The following is a 17,797-nucleotide window of genomic DNA, read 5'->3' on the forward strand; positions in this document are numbered from 1 at the left end:
CGTGTAGGCCTACGAAAGCCTATATAATAGTTGTTTCTCAAAGTAGCAGGTCTTGTTAATAAAGAATAACTTATTAAAATCAACTAAATCAATGACAACATTTACTACAGTCACAAAAAAGAATTTAATATAATGTATCAATTTACCTTCTCCACATGTATCAAATTACCTTTTTCAAAAAAAGTTATCAAATTCTGATTTTTGTATGCTCGCATGCACATTGCAGAAAAAACGTGACATGCCCTTGAAGCTTTATCAATGAACTGTCAAATGAGTTTGGTTTCATCTTTCAGAAACTTTTCTTTAATTTTCCAGACGAAAATAATCATGAGTTAAAAATTTTACGAAAATACTCAAAAAACACATTTTTGCAATTTATGCCATGAAAACACGAGTTTGCTGCATGGTGCAATTTTTGTAGGCATTATTTTCACAGATCTTCCACCTAATAACAATATTTTTGACTAATATTATTTGTACACTTCTGTAGGGGGGGTGTATCAAATTACCTTCCGTATCAAATTACCTTCCCTTCCCCTACTTGCCATAATGTAGTATAGTAGTGTGGAAAAAGATAGAAGCGACCAAGCACAAACGCGAGCTCGACACGGAAATTATCTGCTAAATACTAGACGTCGGTGCGGTCGCAATACCTAAAATGCATTTCTTTTTGTGCTACTAGAGAACGAATATTTTTATTGCAAAGGAAACTTTTTTATCACAAGAATTTAAATTTGATTGCAGGAAATGCACTCTGACAAACAATTTGTGATGATGTAAAACGGGAAAAAGATTATAGCCTAATCATTCAGACAAAAACTATTGCCAGTAATACACAAAAATGATGAAGTTAGATGACAATTTTTCGACCACTAAAGTAGGGCCGTAGCCAGACCGCAGAGCAAGAGGGGCCAACTTTTTGTTAAGGAGGGGCCGAAAAAATTTCAATAATTTTGGCATTTTAACCTCTTAAATACCGGTATCCACAAAAATTGGAATATATCAGATTAGTGTTAAGACCAACACTGGTCTCTTATTTTATCCGCTAGTTAAATCACGGCAACCATATTACAATGACCAACATAACACAGCAATTGTTGACTTGTTGTATAAATAGCGGTACTTGTTATGAGTAAAAACTTTAACTGGCTCGAAGAAGCTGGTGCCGAGGATTTTGATATACATGATTACATTCCGCCTACCTATACACCCGTGAGCTAGTCTATTGCAATTGCATTCGCGGATGTTTGGATGCAAACCGTCTCACAAACAAGTCTAAATCGATAGATTTCGATACAGAATGTTCAAAGGCCATAAGCACCAAGTTTGCCTGTCTTGGTTGTAACATGCTCCGTCTAGTGGGAGCGTCAACCCTTGTTAACTCTGAGAATCCACACTCACAAACGGCAGTGCTAGATCCAAATGTAGCAATATCTGCTGCAAGGTTGAACACTTCACAGATCAGAAAACTAGAAACAAAATTTATTTACACTGATTGGATTGAAGAGAAAAAATAAACACTGCTTAAAAGATTACGGGTTTATATTTTGTATGCGTTGTCTTCAAAAACGACTTGCTTTACCACTGCACATTTTGCGATTTATCACTGCACAAATTGGTTATCACTGACCCTTAGAATTAGGTATGGTACCGAGAATAGCGACAGCTGATATCAAATAGCCTAATTTGTACCGGTTTGTAGGCCTGCTGGAAAACCATTCCCTCTTTGTTAGGTTATCATTCTTTTCCAAAACATTTTTGTTTTGCACAGTTTCTGACAATTTTTCTACCAACCTAACACGTGTTGGTCTTGGTTGAATTGAACATGTTGAGGTTGCCAAAGGAAGGGGTAGGGGCGAAATTGTTTAATCATCTTAGCTGTTAACTAAACAAAACAATTGTAAGTTAGTTAATTGGGCCCAGGTTGGAGCTCTGCAACGGGAAAGATTGGCAAAATCATTATAATTGTAGCTGTTGCTCGAGAATGTTGGGATTTTGAAAGGGGGTGCCAAATTTTTTTCAGGAGGGGCGAGGCTCCCCTGCACTAAAGTGACCAAAACAATACGGACTTTGATGGAGCAGCGCAGGCTATAACTTACTATCACTACAAGAGGCTAATAATAGTCTAGGCTACGACGCTTTTCCGTTGGTAGGCATGTAATGTTGTCATACGTGGTCAACATTTTACTGGTTTGCGTAGGTCTACGCCTACCCAAAGGCATTCACTGATTTTCGAAAACAAAATGCGTTTGCAGTGTAGGCTTGATGGGTGGGCTTATGGGCTACCAACTGTACCTTTGGCTAGGCCTAAGCTATCTTATGACGTCGCAGTTGTTGATCAAGTATTTTAGAAGGAATTTTGCGCTACAGTGTAGTTTAAAGTTTTATATCGACGGCATTTATCGACGGACCTATTAGGCCTAATGACTGTCCATAAAAGAAATCTTCATAAAATTACTAAAAATAACCCCTCCTCTATTTCCGCAGTGTGCCAACACCCTTTGCAGATAACATTACCGTACGGATATCTCCGAAGTGGCCATTCTGTAAAATTGTACCTACAGTATAATTGCTTGCTTGACACTACAATCTACAAATGTGCAACTTCTACTGGAGTGGCAGTTAAGAAATCCTCTATAGTTAATTATTTTAGATCTCCATGAAGTGTATAAAAGCAAGGGATTTATAGACTACAAAGTCAGTCAACATGTGGTGTTATGGAAGATGCCTAAATTTGACTGAACAGCATGCACATTGCACAATTGTCTCTGTTGCAAATCCGCATATTCAAGCATGCTCTTTTCAAGCTTGATCTGCAATGACTGCTGTGCACGTAAGAAACGTCGTGTAATTGAATCACTGAGTGTTGAAAAGATCTTTCTTTTACGACCTTTAACAAAAAAAATACGCGGCCCTCTCATTTCGCACATACCCATCGAATTTTTGCATAAAGAAGTTGTGTGACCAGAGCCAAGCGTATGGCGATTATCTTATTCCATACTTTGGATCTGGGTCAAATTGGGAGCCGGTTTTAAGAGATCCGTTATTCTGAAATAGACATCCCTACTACATTGTGTTTGGCAAATTTTGTACGTGTCTGATCCGCTTTAGGTTTCGCAGTTAGATCTTGTTGTTTGTAGGCTACTGTTAAATGGATTTCCGCATCCCAAGACCTCTCTCTGTCCTCAAAAGCCGGCAATTTGCATCTCCCTTGACTGCGGACGTCTTTTATGGACAGTCCCCTACATAATTCAGGGCTTGCACTCTGGGTTTATACAGGGGCGGATCCAGAGGGGGGCGATTGGGGCGATCGCCCCCCCTAAAACCCAAGAAAGTAGCTTTATTGTTCATTTATATGTATATAATTTGGAAAACAACATGTCGAAAGCAATGCTGAATAAGTCTTTCGCCATGTTCAAAAATTAGGTTAGGCTAGGGTAGGCTATAATAATAACATAGTATAAGGCTGTTATTTCATCGCAGAGTCTAATTACCGAACGAAATTACTAAAATTTAAAAAGTTATTAAACTTTTTGCCGGCACTGTAGAGCATAGCCAGAAATCCCTTAGCCTAGATAAGTTGGTTGACGGAGCAGATTTTTGCAACTTTGACGGTCAGACATGGAACTAAAACCAATGGTTTTAGTTCCACGTCTGACCGTCAAAGTTGCAAAAACCTGCTCCGTCAACCAACCTAGACTATCTGGAATTCTACCTTGAAATTGCATCTAGAAACAGCAAAGCTCAATTTTTTTTCAATGAGACTTTAGCATCTTGACACCTAACATCATTGCTACCACGAAATTGCTCAAGTACCGACCCGATAGCATTGACAAAAGTCATTTGGTGGAATCTGCTCTATGTTCAGAGATCCAACTATGGAAGGAGAAGTGGGAAAATAAAACTGTTCTGGCGACTGCTGCAGTCTTACCGATGACTGCAGAAGAAGCTTTACAACCGTGTGATAAAAATGTGTATACAATCGTACACTCTCTTCTAAAAATACTATTAACCTTGCCAGTCAGCGTAGCATCAGCCGAAAGAAACTGTTCATTTCTTCGGTCGTTGAAAACCTGGCTGAGGAATAACATCGGCGAGGAAAGACTGAATGGATTAGCCTTAGGCTACTATACCAGCATTGGGACATTTTAATTGACACAGACTCCGTGATAAATCGATTTGCCAACAGTAGAAACCGCAAACTTGACTTTGTGTTGTATAGTCAAAGGTATGACACCTGTTAGTAGGCTATTGCCCGTACCGGCAAAGTAGCTTTTATTTTCATTTTATTTGTGAAGTCCACAGAAATAGTTGTTTCTGTTATTGTTAGTCTCTTTTTTTGTCTGCTGCAGCGACCGTGCATGACACGTTTTAAGGAGGACTAGGCCTATATATTTTGGTCGTCATTAAATTATGTTTAGCTGCCATTCTATTGTACAAATTGTAGTGTTTCGCTGGTCCAAAATAAAAATTTACAATCGATACCTAGCCTATAGTGGCGATTCTACGGGGGGTGGAGCATAACCTAGTGTTTTGACCTGGCCAGGGCCGGATTTAGCTGATGGGGGGCCCGGGGCACTTTTAGATCGGGGGCCCCCGTGCAAAAAAAATTTTTAAGCCTACGGCGCGAAAAACCATCTCTACGTCTACAGTAGCATCAGTCCAGTACTGCACAGCATTTTGCAGAAACTTTAAAGGCCAAAAGGGAAAAAATAACACAAAATCACATTTTTTTCCACATAGGGGGGCCCTTCAAAAGTCGGGGGGCCCGGGGCAACTGCCCCCTCTGCCCCCCCCCCTAAATCCGGGCCTGGACCTGGCCCCCACTTTTGTTGCTCATTATATGTTGAATGTATGCATAACCTTTCCTCATTGCTCTTTGTAACAATTCAAAACTTGTCAGAGGAATAAAACCTCGAAGTTATATAGTAAGTCTATAACCTCAATGTTTGCATCAATATTGGGAAGACAGAATTAGGCTACCTGTTATTATCTTTCCGAGGTCAATTTTTAAATTGCCGTGAAACAATCAAGAGTGAAACCTTCAGTCTCAACTATAAATGCGGCTAGGTTGCTCAGGCTTCAACTTGACATGGCAAGGGCATATCAGCTCTTCATCCCTCCCTTTGTTAAACAACAGCATTGTTGAAGGTTTTTTAAGTTATAGAATTTCAATTTCTCATAATTTGTGTTCGAAATGCTCTCGGAACTCATCAAATTCAACCTAAATTTTCTAGGGGAGACCCCCGTCGTTGTTTGTGCCGGGCTGATCACTTGCCTGAATATCAATGACATCGCCCCCCCTAACGTTAATACCTGGATCCGCCCCTGGGTTTATATTAGCCAAATTTTTTTTATTACAATCCCAAATACCAGGTCAACAATATGAAACTTTTGAGAAAACGGTCCGTCCTGATAAAGTTAAAACATTATTGCTAACAACATAAATCGTTGGATGATTCCGAAAATTGGCGACTGTCGAGTGCCTTTTCACTGTAAATCGTTAAATTTGAGCGCAAACAAGGTCTCCTAATGCTAATAGACATTTCAGGTGCAGAGTCAATCATTAAAAGCTTCCGCTCTGTGGTGAGATAAAGGCACACACAGGAGTTATGGTATGAACTCCGACAATCATCTCCACACCGACAGAATCACCTTCCCGCAGCAGGATTGCTTAGTGCGTAAGCAAGAGTGAGCAAAGCTGGCAACAGACGATTGTTGGTTGTAAGACGTCACCTGGCGTAATTCAATGGCACTTGTGGACGCAGAACGAATAACCACAATTTTCCACAGCCATGGCAGGCCGCATGACGGAGTCAAAAGTTTTCAGTTGTTTCGCATCTTATATTTCTTAAATGACATTTTTTAAGTTGTCAATAATCTTCTTAAGGCTTGCCTGGTCAGAATGAAGATAACTTGCCAAGTTAAAAATGTTTGGTGTAGAAAAACCAGGTGCAATCCTTGGTCTTTACTGGGCAGATTACGTTTGGATCTATTTTCAAAAAACGAGCCTCAATCGTTCAGGTTTTTTTTGACAAGATTTCGCCGAAATCTGAAAAAATTTGCATAAGTTTATTGGCATGCGATTCTTTAATACGATGAACAAAAAAATCGTCCAAAAAACATGCGGATATTTAACAAGCAAGATAAGCAACAGATTGTACAGATATCATGGAAAAATAAAAACGCACCGATCAAGAAAAAACGGAAAACCAATCATTGTGCTGAGATATGATGCTCTTCATGAACGCAAGCACGTGGCAGTTTAAAATGGCAAGCAACACAAAAAGTGCAAAGCGGTGAGAGCGAAATAAACTGATGTTTGTAGCCTACGGTTTGGTACAATCAGAGATGGGCATGAAAGATCAAGATCACTTTTATTTTAGTGATCTTGATTTAAGATCCCTTTTTGTGTGATTTTAAAGAACAATAAGATAAAGATCACTACAAAACTGATGTTTACTTGCTAGATAGCACTTTTTAGAACTCGTATTGTACAAAGTAATTAATGGAAATGGCAATGACTAACATTAAGCCACTGTTAATATGATATGTGTCCAACAAAAGTACATTTCAAGTTTCAATCTAATTGGGTCAGTGTTGCCGTTTCAAAACTTTAAAAAATTCTGTGTTTGTCATAATCAGTTAACTTCCTGGTTTGCTCGCAACACTCAAGAGACCACCACCTATAAAGCAGCGCTTGAAATCAAGACGCCCCTTTGTGCCTGCCGCACAACAACTCCTTAAGAACGCAGAAGAACTTAGTTTAAGTGCGGCACACTGGACGAACCACATGTGGAACACGGAGTGGCAAAATCACACCTCCACGCTCCGTGACTTCATACCCAACGCCGATCCCCGTCCACCAGGGATGTCCCTCGCAAGGCTTGCGTGGGTCAGGCTTAACCGCCTGCGAACTGGCGTCGGCCGCTTTCGTTCGGACATGCACAAATGGGGCCTGGCTCCTTCATCAGAATGCGAGTGTGGTGCCACGGAACAGACCGCAGACCATGTCATCCACCACTGCCTAACCCACCGGCCTCCACACGGTGCGCATGGTCTGAGAATCCTGGACGACGAGACTGCCGAGTGGCTGAAGATTTCCTGCCCTCCAATCTAGCCTGGAAAGATCGCTCATACGCCATCATCATCATCAGTTAACTTCCGTATATTATACTTTATGTTGATGTATGATAAAAAATGATTCAACTGTGTTCACAATTTTGTTTTTTAAATTCTAAAAAAATGTTTGCTTTCTTTGATTCAAATTAAAATGTTTAAAAAGTTTAGAATGGCAGTGCTAAAAAATTGTAACTCTATAGCCGATTTTGGCCATGTAAAGCAGTTTATTGCAATAAATTAACCAGACCAATAATTGTTTAGGGTCTGAGTACAAACAAATATAACCAATGTGAAAACACATGCTGACTCTTTTTTGTATAACTTTTTTATTTTTGTTTGGGACGGTTTATCTGACAGCCGACCTCTGAACGTTTTAATTGTGCAGACAACAGTATCAAGGTTGCCAGATGTGTAAATGGTGCATTAAACATTTATACTGTATGATCAAGTGAAAGTTTAAAATACTTAGTAGCACGAAAAAAAACTTTCCCTATGAATCAGACACAAATTTGGTGAAAAATGATGTAGTTTAAAGTTTTTTTTAATAAAAAGCACAAAGTTGCAAATTTTGTGACTTTCTCTTTTCTTTTTTCAAGTACATAAAAAGTGATTTTGATCTTCAAGGGCACGTTCATCATAATCATAATCCATCGTCGGTTTGTTTCCCACTAGTGGGGGTGGCCGATTGTTTCCGCGCAGCAATTGTTTTTATCCCTTTTCTCCATTTCACCCTGTCCCTTGCATCTTCCTCCTTCAGTCCGATTGTTTTAAATTCATCCTTCACTTGTTGTTTCCACGTTCTTCTTGGACGACCGCGTTTCCTTTTCCCATCCACCTTTAGATCTAGTGCCTTTCTAAGAAAACTTCCTTCCTTCCTCCTTATCACATGTCCATACCATCTTACTCCATTTGCCCTTGCCATTTGGTCTATGGTCTCTCTCATCTCTAGCATATCCAACAATTCTTCAGTCCTTTTTTCCCTTCTTGTTTTCACCCCACACATTGCTCTCACCATTGACCTTTCCGTTCTTCTCAGGATTGCCAGTTCACGCTCTCTCAATACCCATGTCTCGCTATCATATAGCATTGCAGGCCGCACACAGCTCCGATATACTTTTCCTTTCATCCTTAGTGAAAATTTTCTGCCATACAACATTTCCCCACATTCCCTGAACTTTGCCCAGCCCAATCTTGCCCTTGTTGTCACCGCTGCTTCACATCCACCACTTCCATCTATCCGATCACCCAGATAACGTTTGCGCATAATGTTTGCGCTCAACGTTGTTTTGGTGATCTGATCTTGCCCATCTCTGGGTACGATCAGTGATCATGGAGGTGACTGGGCAAAACACAGACCATATCTCTGGTCGAAACACATGGATATCGCTGTGAATTTTATTGCTGCACTCGACTGTCGAGAAACGTTGTAAGCATCCGTCATGTCGTTTGTTCTGGGCGACATCAAGCGAATTCGGGCGACATTCATAAACAAAGAAAAATAAAACGGCTGAGACTCCGTTGAGATCAATTTGTTGAAAATGATCCTTATTTACTTTTGTATTATTTCCCACACTGGCTAAGAAGAAAATGGATGTGATATGAGATTGGGGTCGCAGAAGCAAATTCATAAATGTGGATCTGTGACTACACAAATTTTGGAGAACCTAAGCTATAGAATCAGTACTGATAAAATGTAAAATTGCAATATTGTTCTGGGTAAGCAACACAACATTACACATAGGCGCCAGGGGAAAAAGCAGCATGACAAGCAAATAGATCAAGATGAGAGTTGTTGGCAGTTCTTTGTCTACTGCTAGAAAGTACTTTGAAATAAACGATTAGATAGAAGAACAAATATTCAAGCACGTAGATTGTAGATATTATAACACAAGTTGAAAAAAAAAATGAATCAATTCATGACCGGTGACGTTGGCATTCATTGGCCACCAACCCTAACCACACCGGATGACGATAATGAAACCATGCCCTGCAAACGTCACCATCTATTGCGATGATGACAACTGACAACAACTATAGAAAAGCATCACCACTTTAAACAAACCTTAGGAAAATAACATTTTGAGTAAGGCGTGTTCGATACGATTGCATAGGATTATAAGACCGCAGAAGTGCACTACAGTAGTTCCTGCATTTCAATGCTGAATTTCTATCACGTGCTAATTTCCGTTCAAACAAAAACATTACTAATTTATAATAATTGTCAAACAAAGAAAAAAAAAGAGACCACAAAAAATTCGAATACAATGCAGTCCATTGAGTCCTTAAACCAATTATGAAAATATCGATAGTAGCTTTTCGAGTAGATTGTTTGTGATTCGAATGAAATTGTCTAATTTCTAATGCATTGTCCACTCCCGAGAATGGCAAGAAAATTAAAATTTATGTTAATTTATAAAAAACAAAAGTATCAGAAAAAAGTCGTCTTCACCATGCACGATTTCAATGTGATCAAAATGCTGAGAAGTGCAACAAATAATAAAACAAAACTATAATATTTGTTTTTCCAACATTATCTCTTTATAACCAGATGGTGGCTTGTGGCTGAAGTCCGTAAACTGTGCATCCAATATAGCATTGTCATCAACTGAAGAGACAAAGTGGTTTCATTAACAGACTGGCAGTCGCAAAATAAAGGAACAAGCAATTATCTGGCAGGGTTGACACAATTGTGCCGATTAGTACATTATACATACAAAATCGTTTTACGTCTTTTGACCATGGTGCGAGTTTAGGAAAATCTCCATAAAAAGCAATTGGTGGATAGAAATATTTTACACTCCGAAGTCGGGACGTGACAGTAAAAGTGACAAATCGGACAATGTCATCACGATTAGCTCTTGTTGTCCATAAACTAACATAAATAATCTGAAAGCCTTTGCAACAATTCAAATCGAAACTAAACAGCAAAATTGGTTTGAAACCCGAAAATAGAAAAATAACGACAAAAAAAAAAAAAACGGCAATCCTCAGGTAAGTCCACAAGTTACAATCGCAGTTCCTGATATCCTTACCATAAAGGACAGGAAAAACCGTTCCCTTGATTCCAGTAACAGGACAATCAAGACAAACTCCATTGGCGTAAAAATGCATTTCCGTGTGATCGTATGAAACACCCTGAATGAAAATATGACATCACGTTGGGATAAGCGTCACTGAAAGTTTATTTCTCGCTTAATAATGAGCACCGTTTTTTTACCTTTTGATTACCAGCGCATTGTACAACAATTACTTAGCACGACCATGCACAGATCAGTATTACATTTTGTTTAGTACATCAACAACGACACGTGCCACCTGCGCCCTGCGGTCACGCAATACTCAGCAATTCTATCATGCCAAGAAGTAAAACCGGTTAAAGCGAGCAATAACTTCCAAAAATTTTAGACGCCTACTGTGTATTATAATGATTGTGAATAATAACAATCAAGAAATAATTATAATATGCAATGAGCAAAGTACAGACAAAACTGAATAAAATCATATTGACACCAAAGGTGCCAACGTTCTGTTATAAAGTATACTAGATAATAGAACACTATTTTCGAGCATAAAATCATTCAAATGAAACAAAAATCTTATATATCTGATATTACATAGTCTGGTATTATCTGGAACAAAAAAAGTTACTTCAATGCTTCTTTAAATTAGCAGAAAACTAAAAACGAAAAATTAGCCAATGCGGCAAAACTTGAAAAACAGCAATTTAGAGTAACAAATCAAAAACATCTAGTTTTTATGGCCAGCTCATTGGTAAATGCTTTAACAACATGGCGAATCCAAATAAAATAAAAAACAGCATTAGCTATATGTGAATTGAGTTAAGAGCATTTGATCACAGCTTTCGCTTTTGAAAAGTTTCTGGAAAATTGAAGATTTGCAGCACTTGCTTTTAAAATCCTTCGTTACTGTAATTGTTTGAGATAATTTTTGAAGGAGAGGAATGGTCCAATGTTCCCCCCACACTGTGTATGCTACTATAGCATTCACTTAGTTTTGTTAACATATCAATACATGACACCAGCCCTGTGAAGTCATAATATTAAACATTTATCATTGTTAAACACACAATACGCATAGCACAACAAAAATTGAAAACAAACAAAACTTACAATAATATCGCCTTCAGAAGGTTTATATTTTGAAGCATGTAAAGTGTTTTTATCATGCCTTACAAGGCTATCCTGCCTAAGAACCCAACTGTTTGCGTCTTCCCCAAGTGGTACTCTATCCATTTCGGCATTTTCATGTGCAAGACCAATTCCCCAAACTCCAGAACTTTGCAGTTTTGCTTCAAAATAAGCCTGAACAGGAGGCCAGTTGACAAAAAATATCAAATGAACTGAACGAGATCCTTTAACTAAAGCAAACGTTACTACACGGAGTAGCAATTGAACACAATTTTTAGACATAAACAAAAAAATCAAATAATCCATGCTATGTTATACATGAGTAGAGTCTGGTGATAATAATCATATTGATGATTGCTAATGCTTCACACTTTCTAAACTATTGCAAGGATATAAGTTAATCCATCACTAAGGAAACGAGTGACGTTGTCATCTTTTTCGTGAAGGAAGCACACAGAGAATAAACTTTTAGCATTTAGTTGTTGACAAAAGTCAGATAGGTGTGCTCAGAAAATTATAAATATATAATTAACCTCAGTGTGTAGATTGGCCAGTTAAACAAATCTTTCCAAAATAGATGGCAGATTGTATATTATTCAAATTTTTATATTACTAAATGCTTTCCATATTATATTATACAAAAGAAACATATTGGTGCATGTAACAATCAATACGCATAGTTTAAGCGGTAGGTTGCATTAATGTTTGTCATATCCAGGCTTACACCCGATGGTTGAAGATTTAGATTAAGTGGACAGCAAGGCAAGGAAGCCAATCTTCGTGTCCACCACCAGGCATGCCTTTAAGTGTCCTGCCACAGACACAGCCGCATGCTCTTGAGCGGTGTCGAACTGGCACCCTTTCAATTGCCGTTTTAGTGTTCTCACGACTCGGCTATGCAGCCGACGGTTGCATTAATGTGCTAGAATAGGTGAACTATTTTATTGTGTAATTCTGCTATGGTGTTTCGATGATTACTGACTAGAGATGTACCGATACCAATATTTTGGCCGATACCGATATCACTTTTTAGGTCGATACCGATATCACTTTTTTAGGTCGATACCGATACTGATAATTTGGCCGATACTTTGGTTGGTGTTACAAAAAGAAGCAATTTTGGTATTTGCAAGGAATTATACCAAATGCTAAGTTTTACCTTATTTGCATAAAACTATTAAAAAAAGCCTTCAATTGGCATAATTTATTAAAGATTCAAGAATCCAATCTCAACCACATTGTTGTGTCATAATAGTAGGTTTTAGTAATGAAAGTCCATCGTAATTGAGGACTGGGGTATAAGGGAAGAAACATTACATCATAATTGGAGTTTCTGAAAAATTAATAAAGTGTTTGCGCAAACTCTCCAAATAAGCTATCATAATTGATAAGAAAATGTAAAATGTAAATCCAGTGATTTGTGTAGTCGTACAAAAACTATTCGACAAGTAATGTGCAACTTATGGGCGCTTGTCGTTTGGTTGAAAAGCTTTTGCATCTTTTTTACGTTGCAAAACGTTTAAAAAACCCGTGTAACTTGGTTGTTTTTGGTAAGCTGGTTCTATCAGTTTGTGATTTAATTTCCACCTTTCGTTGTAATAAACTCACCAAGCTTAAACAATGTCATGGCAGAATAAGTAGGCTCAAAATGAAAGAAATGGGACTACGAATTCTCACTAAGCTAATCAAAATAGTCTTGTTGCACCTAAGATGACAACCTCATTGTAAAGAAAGGAGCGTTCTTCCTGGGTCCACGTCTTTTAGGCGCTGACAGTTAGGCGCTGGTCTAATAGGCGCGCACACTGTGGCGTCTGGATATTTAGGTGCGGAGCACTGTAGCGCCCGGTCATTTAGGTGCTATTCCTAGTGAAGTCTCTAGATTGTATCAGCTTGGCAGGGAGGGGCGTAGGGCAATGATTTTCACACAAAATATTATATTGAACAGAAAAATATATTGTTTTGTTAATGCGTGTGTGTTGTTGGTCATGGCTTCAGTGAGTGAAGCTGCTTAAACCGGCAATGCTTTTTTACACAAAACGTTATATTAAACAGAAAAATATATGGGTGAAGCTGCTTGAACCGGCAATGCTTTTCACACAAAATGTTATATTAAAGAGAAAAATGTGTCATGGCTTCCGTGAGTGAAGCTGCTTAAACCGGCAATGATTTTCACATAAAATGTTATATTGAACAGAAAAATATGTTGTTTTTTTAATGCGCGTGTTCAGCATTTATTTGTTGTTAGTCCAGGTTTGCGTCGGCGAAAACTTTATCAATAAATTATTCTAGTTTCCGAACATATGAGTTCACTTTTAGTTAGTAAATAATAACTACACTAAACATCAGTAAAAAATGTACCGTAGCCTATATTCAAGCGGGTAGGCTTGAGTGAAGAGTAACTTAGTTTTCCGTCAAAACCCCGACTAGGTTTAATAACGAGCGAAGTCGCACCATTATGCTTGCAACTTGTAGCCAAGGTGTAGCCTATATGCCCTGTAGAAATGTATTCATGTGAACAGTAGTAGAGCATCTTACGCGTTCTCGTCACATGGCCAATCCATCCCGAACAGAAGTAATTGCGAAAGATAACAGATTAAGTAAAGTTCCATCTGGCTGCAACTTGTGTTCAGGATGCATTGCAAATGTCCTGTAGAGATGTGCTTATATCAAGAGTAGTAGAGCGTTTTCCCGCACCTCATCTCCACACGATCTATCCGTCTCAAGTAGAAGTAATTATTAAAGGTAACAGATTGCACAAAGTTGCGTCTTTAAACCGGCAACTTCTACTCCAGAAGTATACGTGTCCTGTGGAGATCAGGTGGTCTACTGCTCTAATTGCCCTGCATATAAGCCGATGTTGGATCTGAGCACTTCATTAGCACGGAAAAGTTTAGTAAGTTTGCTACATCATAAAGCAAAGATTGATATGGCAGCTTCGACTATTTCAACTCCACTTAATCGTGAAAAAATTGCTGCTGATGGCTTCATCTATACATTTGAAAAAATGAGTGTCGATAATCGTAGTCGTAGTCGATAATAGACGTAATGATCGACGTAGACGCACAATCTTGACATCAAATGAAAGCAAACATCTTCAGCTATCCGAAGATGCAAAGCTTTGCAATAAAATTTAAAACATTCAATGTACAACTAGCAACTTTCCATACGGTATTTTTTCTAATTTCTAAAAAAAATAAAAATTGGCAGAAAAGTGTACTTCATTATAATCTTTACTACCCAAGCATGATACAACAATATGAAAATATATGTAGTTTAATCGAATGCCAAAACAATTCTGCACATGAGAGAAATTTTACTTCGTTTCTGAGCGCAATGCTTTAGGAGGTACAGCAGAATGATTATGGAGAAATTTGGAAAATTTTAATCAAAAAGTTTACGTAATTTAGCCTACAGTCTTTTTGATCGAGAAATTCCAAAGTAAGGGGTTGCCTAGCCAGTTTTGACTGCCAATTCCAACGAGTGGAAGAAAAAAAAATCCACTGTGTCCCCATCTTTAAGAAGTCCTCATCTGATCAACTGCACAGCCAAAATATTTTTTTTTAATTAGCCAAAAAAGAACAAGCAAAGACTATGGATCCGCCATCATTTACATTATTTTTTTGCTTGAAATAGGCTACCTTTTAACCTTGGACGTAGGGATACTTCCTTGGTCATCATGGCAAAAATCCCAAGACGTGTGTATACGTCCGTGGTCGCGAAAGAGTTAACTAAAAATGAACTCAATAATGTTCGGAAACTTGAATAATTTATTGATAAAGCTTTCACCAACGCAAACCTGGACTAACAACAAATAAAACAATAATAAATCAATAAAACAACAATATTTTTTTTCTGTTCAATATAACATTTTGTGTGAAAAGCATTGCCGGTTTAAGCAGCTTCACTCACGGAAGCCATTATATAATTTTCTGGCAAGCTGATACAATCTACAGACTTTACTAGGAATAGCACCTAAATGACCGGGCGCCACAGTGCTCCGCACCTAAATATCCAGACGCCACAGTGTGCGCGCCTATTAGACCAGCGCCTAACTGTCAGCGCCTAAAAGACTTGCTCCCTTCTTCCTGGCTATCAGCATAAGGTTGAGCACTCATCAATACAGCGAGCAATTGCGATTCGCTACCCACAACGGTGTAGCTTCCACACAGTTAGCCATTTCAATAACTTGTTAATGTCAATTCTTGCTACAAAATGGCTGCCCAGAAACATATAGTTGATTGGATGGCCTAAATGTCTAGCGTGGAAGCTACACCGTAATGGTTAGCAAATCGCAACAGCTCGCTGTACTAGTGAGTGCTCAGCCTTGTGCTGATAGCAGGGAAGAACGCTTCTTTTTTCACAATGAGGTTGTCATTTTAGGCGCAACAAGACCATTTATTGATTAGTTTAGTTAGTAGTCCCGTTGCTTTCATTTTGAGCCTACTTACTCTGCCATGACATTGTTTAAGCTTGGTGAGTTTATTACAACGAAAGGTGGAAATTAAATCACAAACTGATAGAACCAGCTTACTAAAAACAACCAAGTTACATGGGTTTTTTAAACGTTTAGCAACATAAAAATGATGCAAAATTATACAGTTTTGCTACCTGGGTAATCTTGGCCTGGTTTTATCCTCTGCTGACAGTAAAAAAGAAACATAAATGATAAATATTGGAGAAATTGAGTCTCCTTTACAACTTAAGAATCGAACAACACAACACTGCTGAAACAAAACGTTTTGTTTGAGTGAAAGAATCACTGTAAGCAAACAATGCCAAAAGGTGTGCGCATGAAGTCATGGGAGTGTGAGGTATCAAAAATTTGAACAGGTTGTTATTTTTCTACATCAATGTGACGTTAGCTACTACTTTAAAAAATCTATATCTTTGCTTCTGCAGAAAATCCGCAGCAAACGCCTTTTTTTTGCATGTTTAGTATCGGCCAAATTTTGTCGATACCGATAATCAAAAAATGGCCGATATCACCGATACTGATATATAGGTACATCTCTATTACTGACCAAGCGTAACCTTCAGTTACACAATCTTTTATTGTGAAATCTGCTTCAACAGAAGTTTTTGTGTATGTGAGAGTATGGAAACATTTTTGACTTGTTGAACAGAAGAAAGAGTTTTTACGATGTAATATACCCCAGTCCCTGGAAGCTTCTGTGATTAGAGTTGTGTATTATGGGGATTAGAAGGTGTATATATATATGTTGATTAGAAGTATACAAAAGTATGTTGAAGACGATTGTGTAGAGTTCTCTTCTCTTTCTCTCTCATGCAAAAAAAAACAAATCAAGGGCGACTTGAAAGTAATAAGCCCAGTGCTATCCAAAGCTGGTCGTAAAATAAACAAAACGCCAAGCCAGATATAACTGGTTTAAGCAAATGTCTGTTGGTGCTCTATCATATAAGCACCATCAATGTATGTTAGGAATCTGGCTTGTCCTACAAAATCTAAGAATTGGATGACAGTTAAAAAAGCTAAATGTCATCAAAGCAAATTATTTTCAGACCTTATGGTTTAATATACAAATTTTTCATAATCAACCCCAAGACAACAGTGCTTCTATAAAGACATGGTAGTTATTCAAGTTGATTTATAATATGAATGATTCATACAAAAAATGAGGATGAGTAATGAATAAAGTCTAATATGAAAACTTCACCTGACAAGGTAACAATATGATCCATAAAAACAAATTAATAGTACAACCTTGTCTTGTGCTATGGGGGTGTTGGCTAAACTTGCTCCTGTACCACATATCCTTCGGCCATTCTTTACAATTACAGCATCACTACCTAAAAGTGTTTGTCCATGAAGTGGTGGTTTACACATTTTTTCAAATTATAATTAGGGAAAATTATGTATTACAGTAAAAACATGCTTGTAATCACTATTCCTACTATAATCACTATCACTATATGCAAGTAATAACTGTTGGTGAAATGCATTAAACTTCACAATAACTTTATAAGTGAATGATAAATACCAGAGCATACAAATGATTGTACTCTAAGCCCAGCTGCAACAAATCAAATGATGGCATTTATTTATTTAATGATGTCGTCTTTATTACAAATTGTTACCCATTCTTGAGGTGTCAAGTGTGACTTGAAGCTTTTCGATGATATCTGACTGATTTTTTGAAGAACCAGACGACCCAGAAACACCCAAGCAACGAGAAAAACATTGAAAATAAATTGACATTCTAAACTGACTACTTAACGAGTTAATGCTGAGTTTAACATCTTCAAAATAATCGAGCACAAACATTGGTTAATAACCGTGGGCGTATTATACTTCAGTCAGTAGCCACTTTAACAAGTATAACATGACAAAATTCTGCTACAGCCATTGAAACCTGGAACTAATCAAATAAGCTATGTTTTCCGTGACGTGAAAAAGGGCAAAAAGAAGATCATACAAAGCAAATCAAATGATGGATTCTCTGTCAGCTGGTTGGCTTAGGGCTAGAAAGTAATCATTTCATGGCATGGGTTCGATTACCACCTATCAT

General features: G+C 38.0%; 1 protein-coding gene across 1 annotated transcript; it reads right to left on the bottom strand.

The window, feature by feature from the left end:
• Positions 1-6,051: 6,051 nt before the first annotated feature.
• LOC145771912 (SPRY domain-containing protein 7-like) lies at positions 6,052-17,487 on the bottom strand. Its single transcript, XM_082583674.1, has 5 exons — positions 17,367-17,487; positions 16,993-17,078; positions 11,253-11,444; positions 10,155-10,257; positions 6,052-9,727 (listed from the first exon to the last, which is right to left on the bottom strand). The coding sequence occupies exons 1-5, from the start codon at positions 17,485-17,487 to the stop codon at positions 9,630-9,632; spliced, it is 600 nt and encodes a 199-aa protein (XP_082439800.1). The 3' UTR covers positions 6,052-9,629.
• Between the last annotated feature and the right edge of the window lie 310 nt (positions 17,488-17,797).

This window comes from Aplidium turbinatum, chromosome 6 (assembly GCF_918807975.1).
Source record: "Aplidium turbinatum chromosome 6, kaAplTurb1.1, whole genome shotgun sequence".
NCBI lineage: Eukaryota > Metazoa > Chordata > Ascidiacea > Aplousobranchia > Polyclinidae > Aplidium > Aplidium turbinatum.

Coding starts and splice junctions, on each gene's coding strand:
- LOC145771912 (XM_082583674.1), bottom strand. CDS start 17,487: ATGTCAATTTATTTTCAATGTTTTTCTCGTTGCTTGGGTGTTTCTGGG. Junction 10,258..11,252: donor CTTCTGAAGGCGATATTATT/GTAAGTTTTGTT, acceptor ATTTTCATTCAG/GGTGTTTCATACGATCACAC. Junction 9,728..10,154: donor GGTTTTTCCTGTCCTTTATG/GTAAGGATATCA, acceptor TTGTCTCTTCAG/TTGATGACAATGCTATATTG.